Source organism: Heloderma suspectum, chromosome 4 (genome assembly GCF_057233095.1).
Source record: "Heloderma suspectum isolate Gila_16-S chromosome 4, 16-S_ref, whole genome shotgun sequence".
NCBI lineage: Eukaryota > Metazoa > Chordata > Lepidosauria > Squamata > Helodermatidae > Heloderma > Heloderma suspectum.
In genome coordinates, this window is record NC_139461.1 from 253,185,093 (window position 1) to 253,204,322 (window position 19,230).

Genomic DNA, 19,230 nt, shown 5'->3' on the forward strand with positions numbered 1-19,230 from the left:
GGAACCACACTTGGTATTATTTGGAGTTGCAACTAACACTAATCTGCAAATATCACATATATTTTATGATATTTAAGAAATCATAAAATATATACAACAAACTTTTTCTGCAATTTAACACAATGAATGGAAAACACTTTTTGCATGGTAAGGCATGATGGAGCAGATCCAGCAATCATACTGCTCTTCTGGCTGAAAGCTCAGGGCCCATTAAAATCAAGGGACGGGCATACTTACACATGCAAAGAGTTCTAGGTCACCATTTTTGCATCGGCAACTCTATGCGGCATGAGTTCTGGCAGAAGGAAATCTAAAAGTCATAGATCAAATTCAGCCTGCTGTACACTGAGCTGACTACAAACACAGACACACTGTCTACAGCGATGAGAGTTCAAGTTTATCAAAAGCTTCACAGCACTGTCCATGGCAAGTCTTTGACAATTTAAAATTTTAGTCCATGTGCAGAGTGTCTCTAAAAAGCCCAGATGATGATGGAGGCAAACAGAGAAGGCTCTCGGCAATGAAGATGAGATGTTTCCAGCAAAGGCTCTCCACTTTTGCATCAGTTTAAAAAAGGAAAGTGTGGCCCTACACCCCTTCTGACAGACAAGGGCCTTTAACTTTTTAGCAAGGCCTCTGTCTAAACAGAGCGGCACAGCTCAGCTTTCTAGCCGTGACGCTTTAACTTGGGCAACTCCTCTGTAAATTTTATTTTACTTCTGTCAGGTTCTCTCACAGACATTTTAAAAACTTACTCTTTTTTTTTCTCTTCTAACCTGGTACACGAAAGCACTGAAACACTGAGTGCCGAAACTCAGGACGCTGGGGGGTGATGGGCATCGCCTTATACTTGCATTTTTCAGGCAGCCATTAATCTTCCGGGAGGCGGTGGGGTGATTTGCAGGACTTCAAAGGCAAGCTTCTCCGTTTGTTTGTATTTGTAAATCCCAAGCTTAAAACAGGACATGACGAGGTACAGGGCAGCCAAATTCTTGCTTTGGCACGGGCAACAAATAACTCGGGTCAGCTTTCTTCGCTGGGGTCTCAAACAGGAAAACAGTCTTAATTTAAAGTTGTAACATCACTGACAGCGTCAGCCAGCCAGCTACACAGATCTCATTGTTTTTTAAGACAGTTGCTCCAATATCTTCTTTTCTTCTCAATCAGGTTGGGTCTCCCAGCTTACACAGTTTATTGCAGCTTTCAGGAGCATGGTAGTAGCGTGATTTTGGCTTGGCCAGGAACATGCTGTCTGGTTTCTCGGTCTCTTCAGCACACACACTTAGGCAGTGTAACACTGGACACTCAAATCAGTGAGATTTCTTCATTGCAGGGAATCCCACGGCAAAAGCTTAATGGTTATGCTCTTTAGAAATCATATAGCCAATGGTCAGTAGCTACAGGCTCTATGCAATTCTAACACAGTTCAAAGCTAAACACGGTTACCTTGACAGAGATCTTCAACATGGTCTTTCTGCTTCATTCTGCTTTGGGACAGTCTTATGGCACACTTTTCACTCGAAGAGGGGTCTAGCCTGTGCTCTGGGGGCTGATTCTTCACCTTTATTTTCTATTTTGCCTTCATCTTCTGGGTCTTCATTTTCAGTTTCCATTTCTTAGGGATTTCATCTCAATTAGGTGAGGTGATGATGTTGCACAACTCAGAACGTTGTGGGCAATTTTCCTGCCCCCTCTCTCTCGGCGCACTAGGCTAACAGCTACTTCTCCGGCCTTACACTCTCACGCTCCCACGCTTTGTTAAAAGCCAGACTGTCCTGCAACATTTTTCTAATTAACAGCCTCAGATCTTGTTCTTTTTTTCCTCTCAGCTCGACCTTGAGCTTTTTGCTGTTTTCTCTCTCTATTCTGAATTTTTTTTTTTAAACCTTTTTCCTTCTTTGTTTGACATACATCTCAAGGGGGTGCAAGGTTTGCTTCCCCCACCACCCATAGCCTCCCTCCTAAATTGCAGACAGACACAATTAGGGAATGGGAATTGGTCAGTGAGTAAGGGGTCTCACTGGCCGACACAAGAGGATTTTATACACCACGCACTTTGCTACTGGCTTGGGAACCCGGACGATCAACGGTATGCGTCAGAAACTGCAGTAGCCACTCACACAATCATCCATCTCTCCACTGCATCCATATGCCCCTGCCACCCACTTTTCACCAGAGCGGAAAGCGGCTTCCCCAGCTTCCTACTGAGTACTGGCGTGCTGGGTACTGGCGCCCACTCGGGGGGGTGATCAGGCCCCCCTTCTACCCGCAAGGAGTAGGTTCTTTTGTATACGTATACCACCAACACTGACCTTCTTCATAAGGTGGGGCCCTCTTTTTTTCTGCCCAGAGGCCTTTCTCCCTAAAGGCGGGGCCCTCTTTTTCCCATATACTTGCCTTTCTCCTGAAGGCTTCCAATGTGGGTTTCAACTCAATTGCAGCTGCGATACAGGCAGGGCTCAAGTTCCTTCCTCCGCTTCCCAAGGTTCTCTTGCTGCTCGCTGCCGTTTGGGCGATCTCGGTGCAGGCTTTCTCCCATTCACTCGACAAAAAGGTCGGTGGCGCCAAGAAAGGGAGGCATGCGCCGAGCTCGTCTTCCCGGTGCGGCGATCAAGAGCAGGCAACTGCCACCTGTCTGGCTCAGAGCCTGCTGCTACATCCGAGTCACGGCACCATTTATGTTGCAGAACCCAGAGTCAGAGAGGCCGCGGAGTGAAGGAGAAAGAGATTCTTTATTTAACGCGCAGGCTTAAGGCTGGAATCATTTCTAAAGAGCCAGAAGCCCCGAAATACATCAGCACATTGGTTTTATAGACATTGTGACACATATGAAACGGCTCCTCCTCCCCCTCCCGCGTGGGGTTGCAGTCCTCAACATTTCTTCTCCTAGCACTATTGTTTATAATACAAGAACTGGGTTATAGGGTAGCCGTGATAAGGAGAGAACAGAAGAGAACAGAAGAGAACAAGATATACAATTGTATGACCTTTGACAAGATAAGGAATTCCTGTGTCTCGTCAGCTTACAACAATATATTCAAGGGAGAAAGAGCTGAGCAAGAACATGAAGCATGAGACTGCATGGGGCTACTTAGTCTGACCCCCGATATGGCTGCTACAATGTAATAAAATTAAGTAAATAATTCTATACTAGAAAAACATAATTGTCTTGCAGTATGTCCGTAATAAGCCTCCCTACGTGTAAACTAGCCATGTCTGTATTGCATTACTATGTGCAAGACACCCTGGGGAGGGAGCTAGAAGACTAACATGTGACACCAATAGCTCATATGAAACATTCAAAAATTGACAAATATCCCGCTTGCTTCTCATATGCCCCATCTGTATGCCTCCATCTTTTCCATGAACATCAACTCAAATAAATTTTATTAACAGCAAACTCAAGAAAGAGTCTTGTGGCACCATAAAGATGAGCAATTTTATTCTGGCATAAGCTTTCGCGAACTATAGCCCACTTCATCAGATGCATGGAGTATTATGAGGGTTTGGAGGTTTATGTACATGTGGTGGTAGAAATTGTAAACCGTGAAGTCAGAAGGAAATTAAAGGCAGAAAGTATTTAATGAAGGAAATGAAGAAAATAATTATTTTTTCATGAAATCCTTCACAGCCCCCTGCTCTCTGACTGCATTTCCCTAATAATACACAATCTGCTAGTGTAACATTTTTTCTTCAGGGTCTCTAAAGGGACTCACAGCAAAGGCTTTGTACAGAAGCAATTAACATATATTTTAATATCATAATTAAAAACAATAATAATGCACATGTAATAATTTTGCATGCATAACCCACCAAAACAATAAAACAGAGCACAGCCCTCCCAAAGTTTTTCAGCTTGAGTCCACAACAAAAATACAAATAAAATTTATCTCTGAAGCTTGATTTTTTCTGCTGGACGAAGAAGGAAAAGAGTTCACTCAGTTCACTCCAGCACCACAGCAATCTTCTCAAAAATAGATCACGTTCCAGCCACACAGGAAGAATGTAAACAGCTCTTTATACATATAAAAGAATATAAACAAACAAGGAACTCATCGTGTTTGTAAAAAAAAATAAATCATAACTCTTTAAAAAAATTCAAAAGGAAACCTCCCTACTAACCTGTCTCAAAGGTTCAGGGTCTTACAGAGAAAAGAAAGCAAGCTTCTTCCACACTGCAATTTTGTTAACTGCCTAAAATGGTGGCTGGCCACGCCCTATCTCACTCCTTTACTGAACATGTGCAGGAATATTCCTCAGAATTCTTAAAGAAAAATATACTAGTGGGTTACACAAGCAAACTAGATAACAGCTCTGGTCTACACTGCTGTCATGCACTACTCTCCCTCCCAGCAATATGGGTATAACGGACATGGACCACTTTGCAGTGCTGACATAACCCATATTCAGCCACAGTACCCCTCCACCCACCTCCCCACCCCACCCACAAAAAGGGTATAGTGGCAGACTTGATTTACCTTGGCAGGTATGTGTGTGTTTTTAATGGTTACAAACACAGTAAAAAAAGAAAAGATTTTGTGTGTGTGTGTGTGTGTGTGTGTGTGCATGAAATAAGTCCCAAGTCAGAAAGAACATGAACTCCTGTTGTTCCTGATACCCATTGTTTGGGGCTGGATATGCTACTGTCCAATCACAGCTACACAAAAAATCTGAATTTCCCAATTGTTTTCTGTGGGCCGTAATCACTATTCCACGAGGGTAGACTGAAAGGGGGGGTGTCAAAATGAACCAGGAAGCCCCCTTTATGCTATACTTATGTCTATGGCCAAACATTGATCATAGCTGCAACTTCACTCATCGGTTCAACATATTGAAAGGTGGTAGCAGGCTCATTTCTCCCAAAATGATTGTCCATTTCTCACAAAATGATTGGAATGTGCCTGAATGCTCTGTCTTATATCTTGGATTCTACAAAGGCTAGAGACATAGTCTTTTCCCCCATTTTTTTTCTTTTTTTGAAAGCTGGGAATCTGGGCTAGCTGGTGGCCCCCCTAAGATCTTGGGCTGCGGCTACAGCTCCCTTAGGCCTGCGGTTAATCTGGCTGCAATAGCCACATCTGAATTTTATAATTCTACTTCCTGCCTCTTCTTCTGTTCCAACTAATATACAGGCCAGTATCAAGAAAGGTATGCCTGCAGGTTTGAGTGTATTGTGGAATGTCTTACTCTTTTTCTTCTGAACAGCAGGCCATCATGCCATTTCACAAACTGCATATAATATAATACAGCCCTTACTTTTGAAAGACGTGTAACATGGGACATAGTTTCAGATATGCAAGTCTAAAGCTCTCTTGGGCCCATGGACCTAGTTGTGTAGGTCTTTAATTAGGTCTCTTAAGATAATTTAATGTACAGGCCATCTATCCTTCAATAATCTTTAACTTGCTCTACTGGCCATTAGTGTAGCTGAATGTGAATTGACACATACTGTATGCTTATTTATGGGTAAACTGTGAATTCTAACTATGGAGAAGGAACTCCATAGTTCCTCAATTTTTAAAAATTGAGTTACGTACATGATCAAAAAGTGCTCCGTATGTGACACCATTTTGCATGTGATCCTAGACTCTTGCTGTCTCACTACCAAATGCAGATTTATCCAAATTATTTTGGAAGAGACTTCTTTAAAAATTGAAAGCTTCTAGCCCTGAGGCTGTGTGAACAGGTCTATGCAGTGCCAGGTGAGATCTTGGGAGGCACAGAGAAAAAATAAAAGGGATTTCTTGGTGGAGAGAGGGGCCCTTCAATGCCATTCATAAAGGCTGCATCTCCCCATAACTCACAGAAGCAAAATACGTTACATAAAATAAACATATGCACTTGCAAAAGCACTTGCAAAAGCATTTTAACTTTAAACAAAGGTGATTCCAGGGACAGGGACACAAGAGAAACCTGCTTGTGTGAACCTCTCTTTAACCTGCTTGTGTTGTCATTCCCATGGGGCATTCTGTTCAGGAATGCCACCTAGCTGTTTCAGGCAGCCAGGTCACTGCTTGAAGTGGTGGCAAGACTTCTTCTTCTTAAATAAAAAAAGGAGTAGGGGGAGGAAAGAAACCCTTGGCCACCTTATATTCAAAAGGTGAGGCTCTGCCCGCACCCTAGGAGGAACATTCACTCTTTCAGGGGTGTTTTACCCCATTCCGCACAAAATGCATAGTTGGTTTTGTTGCATTGTGGAGCATTCACACATGTGCAGCCAATTATTGCCTCATTTACTGCATAGGAGATACAGAACAGGCACCAGTGATGGTTTCCTCTGAGACACTCACCGACACGCTACCCCAAAATGATCCCAACCCCCACTGAGTTAAATGGGGATGGGGCATTCATGATTTTATAGGAGGTCAAGGACATGGTAATCATGACAAGCTATTTTCCCTACTGTGTATGGGTGTAAGCTAGAGATGCACATCAGGTTCTCCTTCTTACTTATCAAATGCTATTTCCTTTTTTAAACAGTCAAGACCCTGGAAGACCGTCTGGATATCATTGGGGGAAAAAAAACTGGACCTCATTATCCCTATACTCACCAAGTCCTGCTGCCAGCAAGCAAGAGAAGAAGGAGATGGGCAATGATACTAACTACAAATACATATTGCAATTTTTTCCTGGCATTTTTTTTTTCAAAATATATGCTTATAAACAAAAATATACTTTGCAGAAACTGCAACAGCATACAGAAAAGAAGAAATAAACATAGCAAATAACCTGAATCACACAAGATAATGATAATATCAGATCCATCATCTATATGAGACACCAAGGGCTCCTTCACACCCGGCTTTTATTCTGCGATTGAGATTGCTCCTTCACGGAAGCTTGTGGGCTCTTTACATGATGCCGTGACCCTCCGGGGCGTCTCCTGCACTAAATGCCCTTTGTTCCATTTTTAAATAGATCGCAGATAATGAGGTATCAAATTATCCTGTTGTGTTCCGCTTCAGTTTCCTCCATGAAAAGAGTTAAAGCAGCAAGAAGAGGTGCGAGATTAATGACAGATAATGGAAGACTCCGATATGGGGAGAAGGAGGGGAAAGGGGAGGAGGGAAAGGAAGCACATGTAAAGGGAGTCAGTTGTGATCCTGCATTTAAAATGGAAGCAGAAAGCCCCGTTTTAAATTTTAGGCCTGTGCAGAGATGCCCAACATCTAGAAGGACTTCAGATGTATTGTGAGTCACTGTCCTCACCCCCCCCCCAATTAATTGATAGCTGATAAAGAAAACCCAGTTGATAATGTTTTGCTTGACCAATTAAAAGCATTACAAAACTTTGTTGATCCTTTCCACTTTTTAAGGCTTCATTATTACTTTTCAATGTGTTGTGTATATTATTCTACGTGCAGTAGATATTAGTACTTATAAGTGCAATGTTGCAAAGTTGAGAAGAAAGCGCAATGGAACCAGGTTTTGTAGTTCAAATATTTCATTAAGAGTACTTCTACCATTCTCCAGAATTTACCACAAATGGCAAATTTTCCAAGGTGCTAAAAGGCTAGCATGCAGCAATTTTCCCTGTCCCTATTTCTGTGATAGTGAATCAGGATTAGAAGGAACTGTGGAGAAGTCCCTGGGAGCTGAGTCCTCCCAGGTGGGGAAGGGGGGAGCACATTTCTATCTCTCTCTTTTTAAATACTGAAGTAGTTGCAAAATTCTGTGGATGAGACAGGGTGATTGCATGTTAAAAGACTTGCCTGGAAGCACACTGTGTTGTTGTTGTTGTTTTGTGGAAAGAAAAAAGATGGAAGAAACACAGGAGGGTTACAAGTGGAAGATGATGCCTCTGGGCCACTCGTAAAATCCCATGGGGTGAGGCAGGGTAATTGCAAGATAAAAGTCTTGTCTGGAAGCACACCAAGTCAAATAAATAAATAAGGATGGGGAAACAATTTGCCTTTTCTTAATGGCAGGAAGGAAAGTGCAAAGTTCTCTCTGACTGAGAACTCAGCCTGGCAGTCAGCACGGCCCCAGTTCTCATGCCAAGCAGGGAGGGAGCGAGGAAGAGAAGAATGAGTGTCAGCTGACCAGTGGCAGTGGTGGCAGCAGCATCCTGAGGAAGGGTGAGTGCTGCCTCCCCTCATTACATAAAAGGAAAAGAACGAGAGAAAGACGAAATTGCAGTTCCTGCACTCAGAATGTCAGCAGCCAACCACCCTTGGTGGAAGAAGGCATACATCTCTTTGACAAAGCCTTTGCACCCCTCTGTTTCCTCAGTCTGGACCAGTGGAGGCTGGGGGCGCTGATTCTGATGGGGCTGTGCATCCATTCTGGGTTTTGGTCAGAACCAGATGGAATTCTAAAGAGCCATCCAAGGTGCTGAACCTATTTTGTGGATTGGGTTCCACACCTTGGATAGCTCCTTTAGAGTCCTGGACATAAGCATCTGTCTGTCTGTCTAGGAATCTCCAGGGGAGCATCCTCTATCAGATGGCATTCAACACATCTGGCTCAAAGCTTTATTTAGGCGCAAAGAACTGTCAAGTGAGGGTACACACACCATTTATAGCCAAAAAAATGTAGAAAAGAATAGGGAACTGGAGCTGTGCACCCCACAAAAGCTTTTATCCACCCCAAATCATATACCCGCACATCACTGTCCTCTATCAAATGGTATTGAATCACAACCAGTTCAAGCTCTCCTTGGGTAAAAACATGGTCCAGCACGGAATCTCCATGCCAATAATAGCTCAACTATGCAGAAAGAAGGAACTGGGTGTGTGCGCCCCAAATTAAGCTTTGGGACAGCCTAAATCATACACCCAAACATCCAGAAGAATGACCTCAATCAGGTGGCACTGAATTATGTCAGATCCAAAGCTCCTGTTGGGTGCAAGTGACTGTCATTTGGGTGTCCCCATGCCAATTATCACCAAACCATTCAGAAAAGAGAAAGGAATTGGGTGTGCGCACCCCAAATTAAGCTTCGGGACAGCTGAAATCATACAACCACACATCCAGAGAATGTCCCCTAAACAATGGCAGTGAATGACATCTGGCCCAGAGCTCCCTTTTGGTGCAAGGGACTGTCAAGATAGTGGCCCTAATTATAGTTACAAAATGTAGTAGAAAATAATAAGGAACTAGGACTGTGCACTATGTGGCCCAAAGACTGTGTGACCTGTGCAATATATCCACATGTCAAAGAGAGAGAATCTCATCCAGCCAAAAATTTATTTATTATTATTTATTATTGCATTTATATCCCGCCTTTTTTCCTCTTGCAAGGAACCCAAGGTGGCTTACATTATCCTCCTCCTCTCCATTTTATCCTCACAACAACAACCCTGTGAGGTAGGTTGGGCTGAGAGTGTGTGACTGGCCCAAAGTCACCCAGTGAGCTTCCATGGCCAAGTGGGGACTAGAACCCGGATCTCCCAGCTCCCAGTCCAACACTCTTGCCACTACACCACACTGACTCTCAAAAATGCTTTCTTTGGGCCCAGGGCATGGTCAAGCATGGCACACCCATGCCAGTAATAGCAACAATATGTAGAAAAGACTAAAGAACTGAGGCTGTGCATCACACAATAAGCTTTGGGCAACCCCAAGTCATTCACCCACACATACATGAAAGTGTCCTCTATCAGATGACATTAAAGCACATGGGTGCACCTGTGCCAATAATGGCCACAATGTGTAGAAAAGAAAAGGGGACACACCCCGGATGTGCTATTATTGGCATGGGGTGTGTGCAATGCTTGACAGTGCCCTGTGCTCAAAGGAAGCTTTGGGCCAGATGCAACTCAGTGCCAAAAGGGCTCTCTCCTAGATGTACTGGTGTCAGGGGTGCTTCTGAGTACAGGGAGTGGAATAGCAGTTCAGATTCTGAAGGAGAACCGCCAGAAATGGGGGAGGTGTTTTCCCAGGCTAGTCCAGACATGACTGGGCTGGCTTCTCTGGTTACAAACGTCCAGCTGGCTGAGGACGAGGGTCCCTCTTCACATCCACCCCCCCCCCCCGTGAGAGACAGCGAACAGTGGAGTCTGATCTAAGAGATGCCAGATGCAGTGCAGAGCAAAGAGAGAGAAGGCAGGGGTGGAACTTAGACAGTCTACCTTATTGGCCTTGCATGAAACATTGCGCTCAGAGGCCTCACGAGAGAGAGGGACCTTCCCCCCTTACGTTAGGCTACTGAGACCACCTTCATCTTCAAACAGTGGGCAACTCTCATAACTTCCTTTTGAATCCCCTGAAGACATTCCTTTGTGGACTGAGAGTCACTGAGAATTTGCATCTGTATGACCCTGTGAAGTAATGGATTAAAAGCTGTAGACTGAAGCCTCTAATCAGTGTGTTTTCGGCATTGAAATAAAGTGGGAGCTAAAGGAATCCTGACAACTGGTGTCTCGTTTGGAGTCACCCAAAGCTTAATTTGGGGTGCATATACCCATTTCCACATTCTTTTCTACATACTTTGTTTATTATTGGCATGTGGGCACCGTGACTAATAATACTCTGCACCTAAAGAAGGCATTGGGGAGATACAATGCAATGCCATCTTATAGTGGAAACACTCTTGGATGTGTGGGTGTATAACTTGGGGTGGTCCAAAGCTTTTTTTCTGTTGCTTTTCCTCATTTATTTTTTCTACATATTTTGGCTAGGGATGTACAAAAGTCACTAACCTTTTCGACGGGGTGATTCACAGTGGGGGGGGAGGCGCTCTGCACCTCCCCCCGAAATCCTAACCCGGCCGGCTCCATTCCGCGGCAACTCTGTGGAGCCGCCAGCCGGGTGCATTCGCAGGTGCCGTGTGGAGCCTGCAGACGCAAATGGTGGCAGCTACAGCGGCCGCCATTTGTGTTCCTGTTTTTTTTGCCGTGATAGGCTACGTAAATATTTACATAGCCTATCACGGCAAAAAAAAGGGGTGCAAATGGCGGCTGCTACGCCATTTGCGCCCCTGTCTTTCGCTGTGACAGGCTACGTAAATATTTACGTAGCCTATCATGGCAAAAAAAGGGAACGCAAATGGCGGTGGCTACGGCAGCCGCCATTTGCGTTCCCTTTTTTTGCCGTGATAGGCTATGTAAATATTTACGTAGCCTATCACGGCCTCCGCAGGGATGCAAATGGCATCCCTGCGTTAGTCGTGATAGGCTATGTAAGTATTTACATAGCCTATCACGGCAAAAATAGGGAAGCAAATGGCGGCCACAGATGCGGCCGCCATTCACAAAGCAGCGTGAACAGCACCAGGTAAGTGTCCCATTTCGCGCACCTTTCATGGGGTGGTGGGGCAGGGGGCTTCGTTCCTCCACAGATTTCGGGGGGGGGCAATGCACTGGCATTCGGCCTCACCGAGATCTGTGACGGAATTCTCTGACATCCCTAATTTTGGCTATTATTGACACGTGGGTGCCATGACTGAGTCTTGCACCTAAAGAAAGCATTGGGCTGACATAATTCCTTACAATCTGTAAATGGACATTGTCCTGGGTGCCAAGGTGTATGATCTGGCATGACCCAAAGCTTAATTTGAGGAGCGCTTCCAATTCCTTATTATTTTCTAGATGTTTGGGGGATTATTGGCATGGCTGCACCCACTTGACAGTTCCTTGAGCCTAAATAAAGCTTTTTGCCAGATATGATTCTCCTGGACATGTGGGTATATGGTTTTGGATGGTCCAAACCTTAATTTGGAATGCACACACCCAGTTCCTTATTCTTTGCTACATATTTTGGCTCTTATTGTCATGGGGGCACCATGCCTGATCAGTCCTGCACTAAAGTCAGCTTTGGGCCAGACATAGTTCAATTCCATCTCATAGCAAATACTCTCCTGGATGTGTGGGTGTATGATTTGAGTTTGCCCAAAGCTTATTATGGGGTTCATGCCTCCAGTTCCTTATTTGTAATTATCGTCTCAGTTCATCACACACTAATGTATGTTGTGCAAAAATGACCATTTTGATTGAAGAAAAGTATTTTTTTTCTTGAAAGAAAAGTCCCCTAATCATGGAGATATATGATATGGGGGGAGCCTTAAGCTTATTTTGGGGTGCAGGGGCGTATACACCTTGAGGCTTTATTCAGTTTGCTGGCTGAGCTCTCTTTTGAACTTTTTTGCACAAATAAGGAAATGGGAACTAATAGTAACAAATGTCAGCATTGTTAGATAAGGGCTGGTGTACATACACCCGATGAGTCTGTCAGTTCCTAGGTATGACAGTTATAATAGTATCATATATCATATTTACTTATTTCCCGAGTAAGGTGGTGACGCTCATGCCGCACCCTACTCCGTTTATATACTTTCAGGTTGAGGAAGCAGCTTCATACCATACCTTGCGAAGGCTTCAAGTGTGCTCTTTTGCTGTTACAATGGTGCACTCTGGGCTCCTTGCGTGGGTTTTGCTGCTGCTGCTGCTGCTGTCTCTGTTATCTGAAGTTCAAGGTGAGTAAGGAGGCTCCTGGGGGCCTGTCAGTGTTCAGTTTCTAAAATCAGAGGTGTGGGGAATCTTATCTTGCTCCGAAGACACTCCAGCTGGCACCCTAATTACTCGGGTGGGGGGGTAATTGAGACTTACTCTGCAGTATCGGAAATGCATTCTGTCCATGATCAGAAGAACTGGCTGCTTTGATATTGGTTCCAATCCATGAAGATGTCCTGGCATTAAGCTCAGGCTCCTGACTTGTGATCAGTGTGTTGTGTTTCTGGGCAAACCCAGATCTTCCTCAACCTTGGTGTGGGCTGTCTCTGACTCCTTGTTCCTTTTCCTTGGGTTCTTTTCTAGAGTGCTGCTGATCCCTGCATTGAGCTGCTCCTGGCTCTCTACTCTACGGAAGCAGACTAGGTACCCCCATTTCAAGTGCCATGTAGATTCACAATGAATCTTGGTCTGAATACCCCAGCATGTTATATAAACACAAAGGATAGAGGCTGTGTGTTGCACAGACATTCAGCAACAGTGAGAGAAATACCTAATATTTCAAACTGTGCTGAATGTTACCCTGAAACCTTGTAAACTGGATGTATCATGAATCTATAAGAACATTGTCCAACAGAGCCTATTAAAGAAAATGGCATGAGGCTTTATTAATTGTCTAGAGCTCAGTACTACAACGAACTCTGCCTCCTTCCCCCTGCTTCAAAACTTATCTATTGTTCTCTCCAGGTGACTGCGGCCGTCCAGACCCACTTCCCCATGCTACACTAAATAATGGAGTTCTGAAAGACAGCTATGCTGTTGGGACTATTCTGAAATACAGTTGCATCCCAGGTTATGAAAACATACCCAGGGTGACTCCTTCTATTACATGTCTTAACAATTCAACATGGTCAGAAACTCCTACGTTTTGTCAAGGTGAGTAACTTGCTCTGTCACAGTTCTAAATTTTGGCCAACAACAGAAGCTCTCATTAAATGTTGATTGAAACATGTACAAATATTAAAATGTCCATCTAATGTAGATGTATTAGTTCTCTGAGCATGGACTGTCCATCTTAGGTATGTATAAATAAAATATGCTTGAAAATACTAGTGTCTCAATTTTTTCTCTAATCAGAATCTCTTCCAAAAGATCAATAGCTTCTGATTCAGAACTTTTGTTTTTATTTCCATGGATTTCTGAAAACCAAAGGTTTGCACAAATTGAAACAAGCTTTTGTAGTCTTTCATATGTTGGCTTGAATTGGTATGTATCAGTGGAGGCTGGTGGCTCAAATGTCAGTGGGGTGTTAAATCCATTCAGGGTTTCAGTCAGAACTCTAAAGGAGCTATCCTAGGTGCTCCTTTAGAGTTCTGACTGGTTCTGACTGAAATCTGGAGAGGATTCACTGCCCCCCTCATATCGGACCCACCAGCCTCTGCTGACATGTATGCTCCCAAATACAAACTACTTTCTTTTACTTGCTCCAGAAGCTGAAGGGATCTGAAGCAGGAAAGAGAGGATTTGAGAGTTGTGTATGTATACAAAAATTGTAATTGCCTTCTGCTGTAGTATGCCTTGCATAGCTTGTTAATAAAAAGCATTTTAAGGGAGTGAAGGGAAGCTCAAACAATATTTTAAATGTAGTTACTTATCACGGTTTGGAGTAATGGATATAAAGTATTGGATAGAAGACACCAGGGTTCAGATCTCTGCTCACTTATGAATCTCATTGGGAGAATTTGGACCAATTGTTATCTCCCAGCCTTACCACACACAGGGGTGTGTGAGGATAAAATATGTGGGAAGATGTACATTGCCCTAAGTCCCTTGTAAGAAATATGAGATAATAATGTAATAAATCTACCAATACAATCCGCAGCATGTTGGAGGTCTCTTGTCTTTTAGTGAAGTGAGACGTAAGAGCAGTGCATTCAACCAAGGGTGATTTATCAACCACAGCATTGCATACCTTCCGTTGACATTGGGTTTATCCCTTTCTCAGATAAAATTCTATTTGAATCACTTGCAGGCTAATTGTGTTAGACATGCTGAGTCACTCATCTAACCTGAAAGACATTGTTTTCTAGGTATCTGTGCAAGCATATTCACTTCATTTAAGAATCATGATGGCATGTGGTTATACTGGTTCTAATTTTTCTTTTAGGCATGGAATGTCGTCCTCCAAATATAGAGAATGGCAGAATATCCACAGGTGACCTCCGGCTTGGTGCTGAAATAACCTTCACCTGCGAACAAGGGTGAGTTGTAGGCTGCTTGTTATAATGACTTGGTTTTGTGAAAAAATCCTGAGAGAGGTCTGAGAGACATGTATTCTTAATGCATGAAAATTTATGTTTAAAACTGGAGCTATTAATTATTTGTATCCCACCTTTAAGGATACAAATCCTTCCAAGGCAACTTAAGAGTAAAATCAAAATATATGAATGAAATTAAAATCAGACAATATGAAAACAACTCCTCAGACGCCTACCTCCGGGACAGTTGCTGTCAGTTGGCCCTAAGTGGGGTAAGGACCATTCAGCCTGAGCAGTTTCTGATATCTTCTTTGTCAGCCTTCCTTGCTCACATTACAAATTAATAAGGGCTAAACTACACATTACATTAAATGTGTAGCAAATAGGTGATCGTAATGTTTTACTTTTATGTAAGCATGTGGGGCACGATCCAAATTGGGAGCACCACACACAGGTGGGGGGGTTTAAATCTTCCCACTCAGCCACTTTTTTCTTTAAATTGCCCCCCCCACACACACACACACACACACACACTGGGGCTTAAGACAGAATAAAACTCCATTGATGCCAATGGAGGTTTTTTCTTTCTTTCTTAAACCCGTGTGTGGTGGGGAATGTATTTAAAGAAAAAACATGGCTGTCAAAGAAAAACTTTTCTTCTGTTTATTTCCAAGCATTCACTTTTATTATTCAGCTGAACAAAAGACAGACAGACATGTATGGAAGAGAATCCGTGGATTCACTTAATACATAAATAATTCTCAGAGTATTTATACCTAGATACAGACAAAGGCACGTTTGGCAACAGTAGATTGGATACAAAATCCAACATAAGGGCAGAGAAAATCATTCATTGGCTACTCATCAGATTCAAGCTTGTCTCACACACTCTACATAATCATGCTTACTTGTCCAGAACTCTTCGCTACGTGCACTTTCATTTTTAGCTAATGAAGTTTCTTTCACATGGGTAAGTGGGAAAGTTTAACTGACACCACCTATGTACAGTTGTCGCAATCCAGATCTTGGGGCCCCACATTTACACAAAACTAAAATAAAAAGTTATGATCACCTACACATTTAATGTAGTGTGTAGGTTAGCCCTAACTTACATTACAAATGGGGACTGAATTTTGTTGTCCTTAAATGGTTTTCAATATCCTAGCCCACAATTTCTGGTAAGCTGGATTGAGGGTGGACGGTTCTGCGTAGCTGCAGCTATGGGAGGGATTCTGGGGCTATTTCTGAGGATTGATAATATGTATATATGGGCCAGCATCATTGCATTTTTTGTTACTTTGGTCTGCTATTGGCCTAATTATCATTCCAAGGAATGGAATAAATACTCCTTTGTCTGTGGAGTATTTATTGTTAAATACTTCCCTTGTCTGTGACGATTTATGGTAGAACACAGGAGTACGAATCTGCTCTCCTCCACCCTCCCTTTGGATACTGACATGGTGGGGATTGGACCTAGTTGTGCCACTTAGAGAAAGGGTAAGGCAACCCTGCTCTCTCTGCTTCTCCCCCGTGTGCCATCCAGAATGAGAGGGTGGATGGCTGAGACAAGAGTAGCCACCTCTGCCTCTTGCTCACCTCTACACTTTGGGCAAGTGTGGCAGGCCAAATCCGTGCCACCATACTTCTCAAGTGGAGAAGGCAGGTGAGTGCTTGGAAGCAGCATCAGCTGTTCCTTGCAACCACCATGCACTTGCCTGTTTTCATGGTTGAATGCTGGTTCTAAAATAAATGCAATAATCTTACATTTTCTTTATCATTTTGTCTTCTGAGTGTCTCACCCCTGGACCCTCCAAAGTAGGGACGGGGAATTGCCACCCCAAAGTGCTGTGCATCCAGACCATCACCTCACCAGCTAGGCTCCACCCACCCTGTCCTTTTGTTTTGGTAAAGCTTCTCTTGGCACCAATGGATGCTTGTTTTCTAAGCTGAATGGCATCACAGGGTTAGGGGAGGTTTCTGCTCTAAAGCATTCTTTGGGTCCACATGACTGTGCTCCTTCACTTTTCCTTCTATTTTGCTGTTCCTGAAATGAAAAAAGTGAATGCTGCCAATTAGTTTATCTTGACCTGAAGAGGTCTGCTGTCAAGAACTTTGGAGAACCCAGGATCTCTAATATGAAAGCATTGCAATCTGTAACCGGCTGCGGCCGCTTAAGCAAAACCGACTGCTGCCTCGGTTGCATCAACCCTGCATACAGAATTACATTATGTGGTATGTTGTCTCGACCTGTGTTGGTGGCAACCAGAAAAGGGCCTGTGGAATGCTCTCATCAGAGAGCCTCTCCTGGCACCCACTTTTATAGGAATTTTTGCACCAGAAAAAGACATCTCTATTTACTCAGGCCACTTTAAATATTGCTTGAACTAGCTTGAATCCAGCTGCTGCTATGTTCTTACTGCTGTGTTGTTTTTCACAGTTTTGAATTGTTGATTTTATCATTTAGTATTTCTGCAAGTGGCCCTGAGAGTGGTAACACTGGGGGGGGGGGTGAGATATAAATAATCTAAATAAAATAAGACCTCATTTTCTCTTTAGGTACCGATTAATAGGTGTAAAGTCTGTTCGCTGTGTGGTGACCGGCAACACAGTTAATTGGAATCAAGACGCTCCACATTGCCAAAGTAAGATGGTATTTTCCTTTAAACTTGTTATGGTTTGTCTTAATGCAGTTTAGTGCAACTCACCTATTGCAGATATTTTAGTCTGCTCAGGTCTTAGTATAGGATTGGAATAATTCCCACTGCTTAAAAATTTGGGATGATGTCCAAAACCTTAGATGAGAAGTAACTATGGATCTCCATCTGTCCTTTCTCATCCGTCATTCCCTCCCCCTGCTGTCCCCAACCAATGTACAACACCCACGTGCTTTCTGCTGTAGTCATTATGGTTAGAATCATAGAATAGTACGGGTGGAAGGGGCCTATAAGATCATCGAATCCAACCCCATGCTCAATGCAGGAATCTAAGCCAGAGCATTGCCAACCACCTGAGTGTACCACCTGTCCATTGCCAGGGTAGGAAAATGGTATGCTGAAGTGACAAGAGGTTTGGTTGCAAAATCACACATGATGGCAACTGACTGAGTTGGCATTAACTACAGCAGGAAAAAGTCAGGCATTTTTGGGGAGAGAGAGAGAGAGAGAGAGAGAGAGAGGAAAACTCTGAAAACTCTGAAGTCATGCCAATCTCTGTCTTTCCCTGCAAAGGTATATATTGCATCAGGAGTCCTAAACAATCTGGCCTTTCAATGTTCCTAAGAAGGATTTATCCAGCCTATTCTAGTAATTAAGTTCTAGTGAGAGGGGTATTTAGATTTGCTTTATTTATCATTATTAGGGGAAGAGGATTCTAGAGAGTAAAGCAATAGATGAAAACATCCTTCACTCACTCCTTTCACACGTAAATATATGCCACTACTATTCCCAGGTGATTTACCTGGCATTATACCAGTATTCTGAAGCAGGAATGAGCAGAAAGTAGATCTCCAGATGTTTTGGATGGCAACTGCCGGCATTCCTGACCATTGGCCATACTGGCAGGAGCTTTTGGGAGTTGAAGTCCAAAACATCTATCATCTCCCACCACTGTTCTAAAGCTTAGACTCACCTTTCCGTTTGGCAGAATGGATTAAACCCATCAAGTAATTATTTCTATTTACAGAACTGCATTACCATGATCTATTGTATAAGTCCTATTCAGTCCACAAATCCTCAGGTTTGTGATGTTATACCAATGCCAGGCTGCTTTGAGAGAGATTGGGTCAAAATTATGTGGAAACCTCTCAAGAAATCATATGCTTTTTAGTCTGAAGCAGGCACTGCTGGGCTTCTTTGCATATCTTTTGAGTGGTTTTTGCCTCACATAAATGTAACAGCTAAAAATGTATAATTCAGAATAATGGATTAACTATACAAGCCAAGGCATTAAATATGCAATATCAAGTAAAATGTCATATACAAAAGAAATGGATTGTCAGGATGGGACCAGAACCACATGAAATTGACTTATACTGAACCAGACCATTGGTTCATCTAGCCTAATATTGTACACTCTAACTTGCAGGAGCTCTCCAATGTCTCAGGAAAAACTATTTTCCAATCCTATTACATGAGAAGATGTCAAGGACTGAAACTGGGACCTTCTGAATGCAATGTGCTCTCCCCTGAGCTATGGTCCCTCTCCACCATATTCCAGACAGCAGATCCAGTACCTGTGCTGTCTGGGATAACGGTGGTCTTGAACATCTTTAGAATGGATTCTGTTTTAAAACACTGTTCTGATTGGGCTGTCTCTGAAGGATCATACTTGTAATAAAGCTAACGAAGAAACCTTCAGAATCTGAAACTTGAGCAAATTCTATACATATTTCCAAATACTAATATAAACTACACACATGAACCCACTGGCCTTTTCTTGGTGGAAATCATGTTTTTTAGCCTCTAGGACTGAAATGATTAAATTGAGGTATTAATATATCTGCAACCTATGGCCCCTCTACAATGGACCTTTCACTGCCACTCTCTGCAGCCTGATGGTGTATATTTTGTTTCTTCCTTGGAGTC

At 43.2% G+C, this 19,230-nt stretch overlaps 1 protein-coding gene across 1 annotated transcript in view; it reads left to right on the plus strand.

Annotated features, from left to right (window-relative positions):
* LOC146348531 (complement receptor type 1-like) overlaps positions 1-19,230 on the plus strand; it is a 56,471-nt gene that overhangs the window by 28,420 nt on the left and 8,821 nt on the right. Inside the window, exons 14-18 of the mRNA XM_084851672.1 lie at positions 6,481-6,590; positions 12,280-12,415; positions 13,137-13,325; positions 14,557-14,650; positions 17,204-17,289. Coding sequence (XP_084707798.1) covers positions 6,481-6,590; positions 12,280-12,415; positions 13,137-13,325; positions 14,557-14,650; positions 17,204-17,289 — 615 coding nt within the window. The remainder of the gene's footprint in view (positions 1-6,480; positions 6,591-12,279; positions 12,416-13,136; positions 13,326-14,556; positions 14,651-17,203; positions 17,290-19,230) is intronic.